The sequence below is a fragment of the Melanotaenia boesemani genome, chromosome 16 (genome assembly GCF_017639745.1).
Source record: "Melanotaenia boesemani isolate fMelBoe1 chromosome 16, fMelBoe1.pri, whole genome shotgun sequence".
NCBI classification, from domain to species: Eukaryota; Metazoa; Chordata; class Actinopteri; order Atheriniformes; family Melanotaeniidae; genus Melanotaenia; species Melanotaenia boesemani.
Window position 1 is genome coordinate 5,362,591 of NC_055697.1, and position 12,500 is coordinate 5,375,090.

The 12,500-nt window shown below is 42.9% G+C and overlaps 1 protein-coding gene across 1 annotated transcript in view; it reads right to left on the reverse strand.

Moving 5' to 3' along the window:
* The window catches only part of bcl11aa (BAF chromatin remodeling complex subunit BCL11A a), a 52,419-nt gene extending 40,250 nt beyond the window's left edge, over positions 1-12,169 (reverse strand). Inside the window, exons 1-2 of the mRNA XM_042010825.1 lie at positions 11,841-12,169; positions 7,648-8,100 (exon numbers count right to left, since the gene is read on the reverse strand). Of these exons, the coding sequence (XP_041866759.1) occupies positions 7,648-8,100; positions 11,841-11,895 (508 nt within the window). The 5' untranslated portion in view covers positions 11,896-12,169. The remainder of the gene's footprint in view (positions 1-7,647; positions 8,101-11,840) is intronic.
* Positions 12,170-12,500: the final 331 nt, after the last annotated feature.

The following is a 12,500-nucleotide window of genomic DNA, read 5'->3' on the forward strand; positions in this document are numbered from 1 at the left end:
CCTGCACACAAACCAGCAGCTGGCTCCATAAAAGAGGGGCCAAGGAGCCCAGCACTCTGGGAAGGGACATATTGTTGTAGTTGATAGATATAGTTTGTTTTTATTGTTTGTTTGTTTGTTTGTTATATATATATATATATATATATATATATATATATATATATATATATATATATATATATATATATATATAAGATGGGGCTAAGATAAACTGTTAATTCTTTGTAGGTAATGAGAAGTCAATTAAACAGGCAACCAGTGACGGGAGGCTAAAACTAGGCAGACAAGGATGTGCCAAACTGCAGAGATCTGGATCAACTGATCAAAACAAGCATTTAGACAGCCTGCTACAGTGGTTTCACAACAATCAAGTCTTGATGAGATAAAACCTGAGATGGTATATGTTCAGGCCCAATATAGGGAAGAAAAGATAAATCTAAATACATGCATGAAAAATTATGTAGAGACGTAACACAGAATTAGACATGATATTTAAGGGAAATAAAAACTGCATATATCCAAAATCTTCTGGCAGCAGCGAAACAATGAAAGAATCTTTCACTGCAGCAGGGAAATGTTAAAAGGAAAAACTATGGAATTACATGCATCCTCCTGCTCTGAGGAGGACTTTATTTGGCATTACACATGCTTACAATTTCCAGAGGAGAAGAAGAAGAAGGCGGTGGGAGTGATTTTCACAAAGCCAAACGCAAAGATTAGACTCACTCATACAGAACGGTGTGTGTGTGTGCTCTGCTTATCAATGCACACATACACACACACACAGCTATAGGGTGGCCATGTGCATGTGTGTGCCTGCCTTTGTGCAGATGCAGAAGCTGATCAACCAAATGTGGAACATGAAACCATAATAAGATGCCAGGCCCGTCCACACACACGTACACACACTATGAAACAGCTCTGGCACTCTTTTAACAGGGCCGTCCTGCATCTATTCTAAATGCTCACAAAGTAATGAAGGTACATATGCTGTGATAGGAAGCGCTGATGAATGAGTACGTTTCTGTGTCTGGCCAGTGAGATGGGAATATACAGCACGCAGGAGTGTGTTATGTGTGTGTGTGTGTGTATGTGTGTGTGTGTGTGTGTGTGTGTGTGTGTGTGTGTGTGTGTGTGTGTGTGTGTGTGTGTGTGTGTGTGTGGTGTAGAGAGCCAGTCTGTAATCCAGTGGCCTATATAAATAAGCTTTGTAGTGTATAAACAGTTTTATGAACAGGCCTTCAACATAATAAGAGAGCTGAGTTACATGTGCATGTGCTGTGTGTGCGTGTGTGTGTGTTTGTGTGTGTGCTGGAATAAACACACACACAGCGAGCGGCGAGTGAGCCAAAAACAGCAGCTTTCCCTCTCACCACGAAGAAGTAAATGTAGCGTGGATCACTCGCATAAACACAAAGAGTCAGATCAATAAACAATCCTTCATCACTGAGCGCGTGCACGTGCATGCCTGACGTTACCGACGTCGCAGCCTTGGAAAAATGGGAGGGGGGGTTAAAAAAAAAAAAAAAAAACACTTTTGTAATGTCCCGTCGCTGGTTTGGAACAGCTCGCCAGCCGTCCACAATAATCTTTTTGTTTTCATCACATCTGTCTCCGTCACTGTCCCACCTCCCATGGACCAGCTGTCAATCAAGTGCATGGTTAGCGTGATGTCTTTCCCTTTTTTCTCTTTATTTTCTTCTGTTTTTACTCTTTGATGTTGTTATGGCTTCATCAGGTGGTGGGTGGGACTGCTGTCCATGCCCTGTTCCTCCTCTGTTTATTCCAAAGCAGGAGGACCCGGGAAGACTAGCCACACACACCACCACTTCAGATTTATAATGACAAATCTATGAAGAAACCATAAAATAGGAATAAGAAGCAGCTGCTATTATGTTCTGCTACAATAATGATAGCTGATTTTTATTTTCTGTTTCTCACTTTGTTTGCAGAAGGGGAAACATCTACTCATACTATTGCATCACTTCCTGTGCAACCCCATTTTTCATTCTATTTATCCAGAATAACAATGGCCATTAACAGTTTCCTTAATGACACTCCCTTATTTATTTCTCTGGTCACTTTTACATGGTTTTATTTTTATGTCTTGTGTGTCTAAAGCGTTGTTTCCGCCAACAGGTCTGACTCCGGATGATTTAGTGTAAACCCTCATCTCTGTTGTGTTTCCACAGCCAATTGTACCTCTTACCTGGTAGGTGAGGTATAAGTAGATAAGCAATGGATACGTCAGTTTCATAACAGTGTGACGTCTTTCTTGAATTATAACAAAGAAGAATGTAACAAAACAAAGGACCAGGATGGTGGGCATCCACCAGTTTGTGTTCTTTCTTCTCGGCATATAGCTTTAAACAACAAAAAAATCCACCATATATTTGAACATGGAGATGTTCCTGCTTTGTTCTTAGTGCCATGTTTCACAGGAAGTGACCAATCAAGAGACTGCAGTGTGTCGAGCTCTACTTTTTAGGGTCAGATCAGTAAGTTTGTGACCCCAGCAGAAGGGTACAAAAATCGTAGGGTGTGTTAGATCAGATATTCTGCCACTTTCCCTGTTTTTGCCTGTGGAAATGCAAAAAGAAAAACGTTTACCGACTTGTCCAGAGCCAGGCCAGATGGATGCTGGAAATGGGGCTTAGTGATGCTTTGTGTCCAGTTTTTTTTATTCTTTTTAGTATGGAGGCCACTCCTTTTAATCTAATCAAATTTCCAATCACAATATAATAAAAATATGACATGTAAACACCTCAACTTATCCAATCAGCCTTGATTGGAAATATCTTTCTATCTGATTAAGAAGGGTTAAACCTTTTTATGACCAGATCAACGTAAAAAAAAAATAATAATCATGAATACACTTATTCTGACAGTTTCTGGGGTGTATGTCTCCTAACCACATGGCGGTTAGGAGACGTGATGAGTTTCAGGAGAGACTCGAAAAATAGCAAAAAGAAAGAAAGAAAAAAAAGAAAAGAAATATTTGTCCATGTAAACATAACTAATGACAGAGAATAAGGTTTTTCTGATTCTGAGTGGGAAAAAGCAGCTGAAAGGTCAAAGGTCAGCCCTGATTTTTAAGTCTACTATTTTGTCTTCTTTGTGCTGCACACACTTAGAAATAAGTTGTTTGATCTCTCTGCGCCTGCGGAGGAGTCACAAGTAACTGCAGTTATGTCGTCTGGGTTACCTCAGCTCAAGCCTGAAGGTTACAAACTCTGCATGGCATCAAAAATGGAGGTGCAGCAAGAAAAACTCAGGACCGAAAATCAGCTTTGGCTTCATAAATATGCAACGTGAAACCAGCAGAGTAACCCTTCACACGAGGACGCAGGATGAGGTTTACAGTAGTTAGCACTTTAATGCTGCTGCCTTAATACTATCTTATGTAAGAAACTGTGGGTGTTTGCATGCATGCGCGCGCGTATGTGTGTGTGTATGTGTGTGTATATGCTGTTAGGATTACCAAACAGGATAAAAGATAAATCAACAGGCTCGCTTTTGTTTTATTACTACTCTTTAATACTGTCAGCTGCAAATTCCAGGCTTTTTGGCTCAGTCTGGACTGCTGACATGCTGTCAGGATGCAGAGCATTTTTGTGTGTGTGTATATACAGTATATATATGTGTGTGTAAGTGCTAAATATAAAGCACAATACAGCGTGTTGGCCTTGGTGTCTGATTTTTAGCTTTCTCAGTCATCCCAGTAGCGTGCTGTAATGCATGTGTTGCCCTGTTGCTGCTCTCCACACACACGCTGCGATGTATACAGAGAGCGCATTCAGGATGCCGACACAGACACATACTCAGAGTTCAAAAACAGCACTTCAGTCCACTAAATAAAATCTTATGCTGAGAAACAGAGAAAGACAGGCAGAGACGGAGACCAACAATAGATTAGTAATGGCAGCCAGCGTGTGAAATCTCTTTGTAGGGTGGCCGGGATGTGCCACAGAATGAAACACACACACATACACACACCAAACATACTATAATTGATTCAGTATCAATTGACTGTCCTGAATTTGCATTGACTGCTAATGTAACAGGGAAAGAGAGAGAGAGAGAGAGAGAGAGAGAGAGAGAGAGAGAGAGAGAGGTACAAGCCAAAAAGAAGAAGAAGTAGAAGAAGAGGAGGGAGAGAAAAGGCACAAGATGGAGGGAAAGCGATCTGACACAGAGCCAGGCTCTGAATGGGTGTTAAAAATGTACTAATGTGTATTGAGGTGGGTAGCATTAGCCAATGATGATAAGCTAATTGCTAATCAGTGGATCATAACCTGACAATGCTCATGTTGTAAGGCTTCCAGCCAGGGTGACTCTTCAGTCAGCTTAACAAAATTAAAGGATTGGATATTTCTGAGCCAAAACAAAAAAAAATAAATAAAAAAAAGATGAAATTACTCTCAAAAAACATTTGGATTTATCATCACCGTTTGGTCGCGATAATATCTGTGTTAATGAGCTAACATTGATATCATAGCCAATATTTCACACTAAGTCTTAAGTCTGGCCTCATGTGATGGTGCATATTATGACAGATTTTCTGTAAGAGAAGATGGGGTTGATGGGGGGGGTTTCTTTATTCTAATTATGGGAAATCAATTTTGGAAACTGGACAGCAGGAAATGTATTTAATGCAAAAATAATCCACAATGAATTCATTTTCAATTTCAATTTTCAAGCCAAGAATTTTTTCATTAATAACCTCGATTGGGTAAAAAAAAAAAAAAAGAAAAAAAGAAAAAAAAGGGGGGAGGGTGGGGGTAGAACAAGACATGACCATTCACACACATAAACGTACACACACACGCTCTCTTTGGAGACATTAGCAATGCTGTTTCTGAGTGAGGAGCGCCTCAGGGATTATAATCAGAATTTTCATCTCAGTCAGGGATTAATAGAATAAATGGGCAAGCGAGGGAGCACTGAGAGTGGGTGTGTGTGAGTGTGTGTATGTCTGGTTTGAGTCGACAGGTACGCTGCTTTTCTGCATGACTTAACGGCATTTTGCCTTTGCAGATCTCTCTCTTGCACACACACACACACACACACACACAGGTAATGTCTGGGCACTCCACAGTCGGAGCTGTTTGATATGTAAATAGCAGCATTTGGCCACAAGTCTTTATGTTTCTGTGAGCCGCGTGATAGTCGCAGCAGCTCGGAAACTCTGGCCAGATACATGCAGATACATATTTTACAATGAGCAGCCGTCACAATACACAAGCAGAAACATGCAAGAAAACAAGGCCGAGATAAAGAGAATGCATGAACTCCTGCAACATGAAATGGAAAATATTATCTATATTCGTTTTCTAAAGGCAAAAGCTTACATGTAAAATGAAACCCAGCTGCCAGTGTTAAATAAATTTGTTTTCATTCTTTACAGTAAAGGCAGCTTTGATCTTTTTCTAAAATTATAATTCATTTTGGTGGTTTTGATGCCTTCATTTGGTGAACAGGGGCCTTATTTACTGTGAGACAAAGCAGAATGCCAAGCCAGCATTTTCAAATAAGAAACACACATCCGTTACTCATCTTCTCATTTTTTTCCCCCTCTACAAGGAATGCCTTTAGATGGCTACAATTACAGATTATTTTTTTCTGTCAGTTTAGGTTCAATTAGGATGAAAGCTGGGGTGTGAAGGGGGGGTGAACTGGCTTTAATTATCAGCTATCAGAATGGATGGGTTTTGTCAATTCAGCGTGTGAGGTGGTGTTTGTGCTGGTGTGCGTCCAACAGCAGAGTAAAGTTCCACTAAAACAAGAAAGAAAGAAAGAAAGAAAGAAAGAAAGAAAGAAAGAAAGAAAGAAAGAAAGAAAGAAAGAAAGAAGAGAAATTAAAGATATAAATAAAATACACAGACAGTTTAAAAGCTGTCGTTTTCTTTTTCAGTAAAAAAAAAAAAAAAAAAGAGGGAAAAATCCAAACGGCACATATTCGGTTATGCTCGGCTTGTCTGTTGTTCAGCTTGACGTCAACATCAGACAAGATATATAACGCTGCTGTCCTGTTTTCTTCTCCTGTCTGAGAGTACAGCTGTTCCTACCAAGACGTTCCCACACACAACGCTATTGAAGCAACCAGACGCCTGTATTATGATGTAAATCGCTCTAATAACCCAGTTTAGCTGGTGAGTATCTGTGTGTGAGACTGTGTGGGAGTGGGTGTGTATGTGTGTGTGTTAAAACATACAGACACTACGGAGACACCGGCTAAAAAAAGAAGCGCACATGCTCTTGCATTTCTGGTGCTGCTCCACACAGAAGGGTCAGAGGTCAAACACATCTTCCACACATCCTCCTCCTGTAAGTGTAGGTCTGAATCGCGACGCCTTACGCAGCATATTCTGCTCATTTCTTCAAACATATGGAACAAAAACAAGCAGCGGCGTTTAGGATTCCTGAACCCCGTTCAAGGTGCAGTGATGAAGTGTGTGTTTTTGTTTGTGTGTTTCATTCGTCTCCCTCTTTCTCTCTGTAACGGTTAATTTAGTACAGCCAGCCACTAAAAGCTGCTGCTAATTAAAATGCATAAGGAAGGAAAAAAATAGAGCTGCAACAAATAATTAGTGGTGTTAAAACACTTCAAATAAATGACTTTCCCTCCATGAGCAAAACTAAAAAATCTCTGCTTCTCTTTTGATTCTTGCACTGGGAAAATGATGGAAAGGAAGGGAAGTGGAGGGAAAAACTTGAGGGAGGAATATGGGAGGTTTTATCTATGAGCTTCTGCATGGAGGTAAACTGAGAGAAGGAAAAGAACGGAGAGCTGGAACGCTTTTAGTTGAGTAAGATATGGCAGTGGAAGAGGGGGGAAACCACACGGAGAGCAGGACACATCTGCTAGGACCACATGAGAGGGAGGCGTGCGCACACACGCGCACATACTCACAAAATCATGCACGTTATGCAAGAACACACTCAATCCCAGAAAAAGACTGCACATCCTCCCAGGACTGAGAGTCACACACAACAATTCAGCCACCGATTTCCCATCTACACACACACAACACACACTGACCAGTGGTAAGCCAAGGGCATCCATGTCTCCTTGCCCCAGTGGACAAACTGGGTAAACTGGGAAAACACTCTGGACAAAACAGAAGGTCAACTATCTAGTCTTTTCTTCTTTTATTTTATTTTTTTTTGTCCTTTTTTATATTAACATCCCTCAAACACATGAACACACACATTACCTTCTATAATATTTAGTATGCCTGCCTGTAGTTTGTTTCATGACCCCCTGCTCCCATCCAATGAGATTTGTGGGTCTTAATCAGGACCAGCGTGTGTTTGCTGGGGCAACTACCCCCCACCTCTTTTTTTTTGGGGGGGGACTCAGAGGATTGATGGAGCACTGCGCTGCAGACTATGCTGGCTTGTGGGATCACAACAAAAACACAATGCATCACTGATATGAAAACAAGACCTGACGTTGCAGAAAACACATTCACAAGTGTCTGTCTGTCCACCCCAAATGATTCAAAAGGGACACCAAAAGCTGCATCCAAGCTGTGGGGGGCTTTAACCTCTAAATGTTAGAGAGAAAAATTTAACTTGTGGGTCATTTTCTGCGGATATTTCCTGGATATGGCACCTTTGCTGTGATCACATCTTTATGTTTACCTGGGAAGGGCTCCTGTTTGGGGCAAATCCCTCGGGGCGATGAGAACCGATCGTCATCTTCTTCTGCCAGCGTGGCCTGGACACCCACTTCCACTGGCCTCCGACTGCGCAGGGAGCCCACAGCGGGTGAAGGGGTGAGGGCCAAACCGGGGGAGGGCGAGGGGGGCTTGTCCAACCCCCTGCCCACAGCAAGGCAGGGCGGCCCGTGGCATCGCTTCCTCTTGTGCTCGATGAAGAGCAGGATGTCCGCCAGGGGGAAGGTGGCCTGGCACTGACCGCAGGTCAGCAGATCCTGCTCCAGAGAGGCGTGACCATCATGACCCAACCGGGCCAGCCGGCCCACGGTCGTGACCGGGTGGTGCCCGTTAAGGCTGCTGCTCTCCTCCGAATTCTCCGAGCAGCGCTCCGACAGCTCCTCTGATGAGACGACGGCCGTGGAAAGGGGCTCTGCTGCTGGAGAGGAGGTGGGAAGAAAGAGAGGGAAATTAAAAGGTGATGCTGACTTTCAGCAAATAAAAAAAAGTAACATCCGCATGTTTATATTTTTACTTTTTTTCTCCTCTAATTCCAGCCTATTGATACAACTGTTTGTGGGAACTGATGACAGGGAATAAAACCTTCCTCTTGCTCTCACATCACCATCAGAGTTACAGAGACAAAGCTAAATCAAAGCCTGATGTGCGGTGAGCACAATGAGGGACTGAGGACATGTGCCTTGTAATGACAGAAATGCATGTAATGTGGGAAAAATGATTACAATGCAAGATGATCTGGATTACATATCATAAGAATAAATGGTGGGAAATGATATCCTGAAAAGCAGTAAAGGTCCTATCAGATTGCTTCAAAGATAACAATTTCATAGCCAATGACAGAGCAAGCTGGAAAAAATTATGCTTAAATACAGTATTAAAAAACCTAAATATGTGGATGAGTTTGACTTGCCTGTCCTTGTTTGTACAGGGTCTGAGCCTGTAATCAGCACAGGGGGGACAACTGTCACAAACATGTCCAACATTTGTGTCATGAAGGGGGGGTAAAGACTGTGTGTTAGCAAGGAGGAGTACTCATCCAACAGCCTTGATTATATTTTTCAGATACCAACCTCTTGTTAATGCAGGAAATCACCCCAACACCAAGCCGTTCAGCCTGATTCCTCACCCCTCTGAGGCTGGATTAAGTTCTGACTACTTTTTTTTAAGGAGTCTTTTGTGAAGCCTAGACTACAGTGGAGGGAGAGGAGAGCAAACAGAGAGGTCGGCTGAATTAGGGAAGCGAAACGGGAGGACATAATTCACTGTCCCGCTTTTAAAGAAAATCTTCCAGTCCAAGGTGAAGAGTCTGACTCTGTGCTAGCCGCCTAATGTGCGATGACCTTCTTTACTCAACCGCCAATTTCACATTTTAATGAACTTAAGACCACTGAGAATCAAAAAATAGATTTTAATTTTCACCGTCTGGGTGATTGGTACAGATTTTGTCTGATAACAGGGGTGGGATAGAGCTCCTGTGCATGCATGGGTACTGACTGAGAGTGTGTGTGAGTGTTTGTGTGTGTGTGTGTGTGTGTGTGTGTGTGTGTGTGTGTGTGTGTGTGTGTGTGTGTGTGTGTGTGTGTGTGTGTGTGTGTGTGGGAATGTGTGAAAGTGTGTGTGAAAGAGGAAGAGAGGGAGAAAGGCTGGTGTGGGCGTGAATGTGGACTACATCCCCTCAAGGAAAATTTCAATGCCGCAATCCTGCACGACATCTGTGCACAAACTGGGACATGAGGATAACGTGGTGAGGTCCATACAATGCCGCGGCTGCTGCCCCATCAGCATCCCCAAACGCACACCCTCCACCCATGTCATCCTCCTCCACAAAACCTCCTCTTTGATTACTCCTCTGCTCAGTATAATACAAGTTACAGAAGAGGAAGAGTAGCATTCAATTCGGGGATGAAAAAGAAATTAAAAAACAAAAGACTAAGGAAAGCTGTATGAGCCCCTCACCTCTAAAGTTGAACTCAGGAGTGGATATCTGGTCTAGGAAAAAGGATTTTGTTGGATTTAATCGAGTATGAATAAGAAGGCTAAATATCTTAATAAGACCGAATGAAAATAGAGGTAAAAGATGCAGGAATCTGTTATTTGTGTGTTTTAGAGCAACAGAAACATGCAATACAATACCACCACACTGCATTTAAATATTTCACTAGACAAGGTTTTTAAGGTCTGGCTGATTTAGAAACGTTGTAAAACTAAAACATTTAAATTATGGGAAATATAAGGAAAAAGGTATCTTTACTTCCAAAAAAAAACTATTAAAAAATATATTTTCATTGGAAATGACCGACTGTATTTAAATGTGTTGGAGAAAACATGCAGCTGCAGCTGTGGAAAACACTGCTGTCCCTTGTCACATTTTACAGTGTGAGCAGGCTGTTAAAAAGCATGTTCTGGAAATTATTTCTTGTAAATATACGCTTAAATGGGAACTGAAAATGCAGGTGCAAAAAAAAAGTGATCAGAGGTTAGGGTTTATTTCAGAGGCTGAAATCTGAGCTTTGGTAGTAACAAATGTGAGTCTGTGTTTTGGCAAAATAAAAAGTATGTGTGTGGTGTTAGGTTTTGGGGGTAAAAGGTGCAGTCTTAATTGAAGACCAGCACATCTCCACTGCAGCTTATTCAAAAGCAGAAGATCCCGATAGAAAAAAGTGTGTTTAGGTTATGAAGAAGAATAGTATATGCGGATTGGGGGAGACTTTAGAGGGGGGCTCCTTCCCCCTCTCCCGCCCCCTCTTTTATTTCCCCATGTCTTGTATCCCCCCCCCCCCCCCCCCCCCCCCCCGTTTTATTCTAAAGAGATCGTCAAATAGTAGCCCGTGTTGATAAGAGTAGCAGTGAAACTCATCAGGTTCAAGTTTGGAGTCGGATTTTCTGATCACGCTCTGCCTCCTAGCGACGACACATGGTCATGGTGACTGCGCTGTCACCTAAAGGAACACACACACACACACACACACACTAACTCACTCTTTCTCTCACTCCAAACCAAACACAAGCGACAGCCAGTCAACCTAACGAAAAATAATTAAGCATTGATGCGTAAAGACGCACAAATATCTTCTTAGTTTGTTGTTTACGGCCACTGAGAACAGCTGCGAGGTGGCGCATTGTGCGGCACATGGTCGGTGGTAAACGCCACTTTTGCCCTGCAGTTACCAGACACCCGAACTGACACTTTCTTGTCTTTTAGCAGACTTTTGTAAGCAAACCATTTTAAAATAATTAAAACTTGGGTGATGAATAAACGTCATGCGTAAAGTTGGATTCTGCTGAATCTTCTGAACATTTTCGGAATTCCTCACACATTGCGGCTACAAACATAAGCTGACATTTCCTTATTACCTACAGCTTCTCATTTTAAGTTATCTTTTTAGTTGGACCAAATTTCACTTTGTGGAGAAATCTTTCCAACAACGTGCGGCTCATATCGCTTGCTGTCCTGTTGCTGTTTTGTCTTTACCTCAACAGGGGATCTAAAGACGGTTTTAGGACGAAAGCTTATTGTCAAAACTAATCAACAGTTTTTGAGAGCAAATGGAATTTTTAAAAGGGTGAAACACGACGTTGATCTCAGTTGCTGATAGACGAGGCGGTTGTAAACAGTCGGACACGAGATTTCTCCTCCTAAATAATAATTCTAAAAAATAAAAGAAAGAAAGAAATTCATCTACAAGTTATTTTTCTGTTTCTGAAAACAATAAATAATAATAATAACTAATAATAATAATTTAAAAAATCAGGAGCTGTGAAGATAGCTCTGCAGGCTGCGATATTCCGGAGGGTGATTTCTTCACGAAGCTCCGCGGAAAGGACGCGCTCTGCCACCGGGAGCCATGCGCGCTTCCACTGACCGGAGCGACCGTGGGGGCACGGCGAGTGAAAGCACATCACGGCGTGTGACACAGAGCTTGTAATGGAGTGTATACCAACACTCAAAACTTTTTTTTTTTCTAAAACGGATTTTACGCACGGAGGCGCAGGACTTGTTTCAACAAGCTTGATAAAGTCCAGTTGACCGCGGTCCGAGCGGTCCGTCCGGTGTCCGGGAGCCCCCTGCTTCCCTGCCTTTTAACCCACGCACACCTTTTTGCTGAATGAACTTAAAGGAAACCAGAAGTGACATTCTTTCTTTCAGCTTTTACTTACGCGAAAAATCCCGTTTGCTTAAGTGCTGGGGTTTGCCTTGCTTGCGGCGAGACATGATGGCTGTCGGCGGCTGCGTTCAGCGCGGATCACATCGGGGAAAGCCGGGGTTAGAGAGAGGACTCCGGTGGGGCAAAAAATATCTTCATCCAACGCCTTTGACATCCACAAGAGGAGAGAGAAAAAATTAAAATAAATTAGAAATAATATAAAGATAGCGCGGAGGCGAAGATGGATCGCGGGATCGCCGTCATGGCTTTTTTGAGAAAGGAGAGCGGAGAAAAAAGAGAGAGAGAGTGAGAGAGGTGGATGGAGAGAGAGAAGGGGAGAGAGATGGAAAAAATGGCAAAAGCCCCCCCTTCCCCCCACCCCCCCTGCCACCCCTCCCCTCACCCTCCCCCCCACCCTCGTAGCTGTGCAAGTTCAAGTGCACGGACGTGACGTTCCCGGCGAACTTGAACGTCAGCCGATGGACGGACACCCGACATACAAAAACATGGGCAGGGCCGAGGCACCCGAGTGGGAGTGGGAGTGGGAGGAGGGACGGACGGGACGCGCAATAACAACACCAATGGACGGTCATTAGAGAGAGAGGAGAGGAGGGAGGAGAAGGAGGGAGGAAGGGAGGGGGGCTGGACATGAGAAATAGACCCGGTGGAAGCC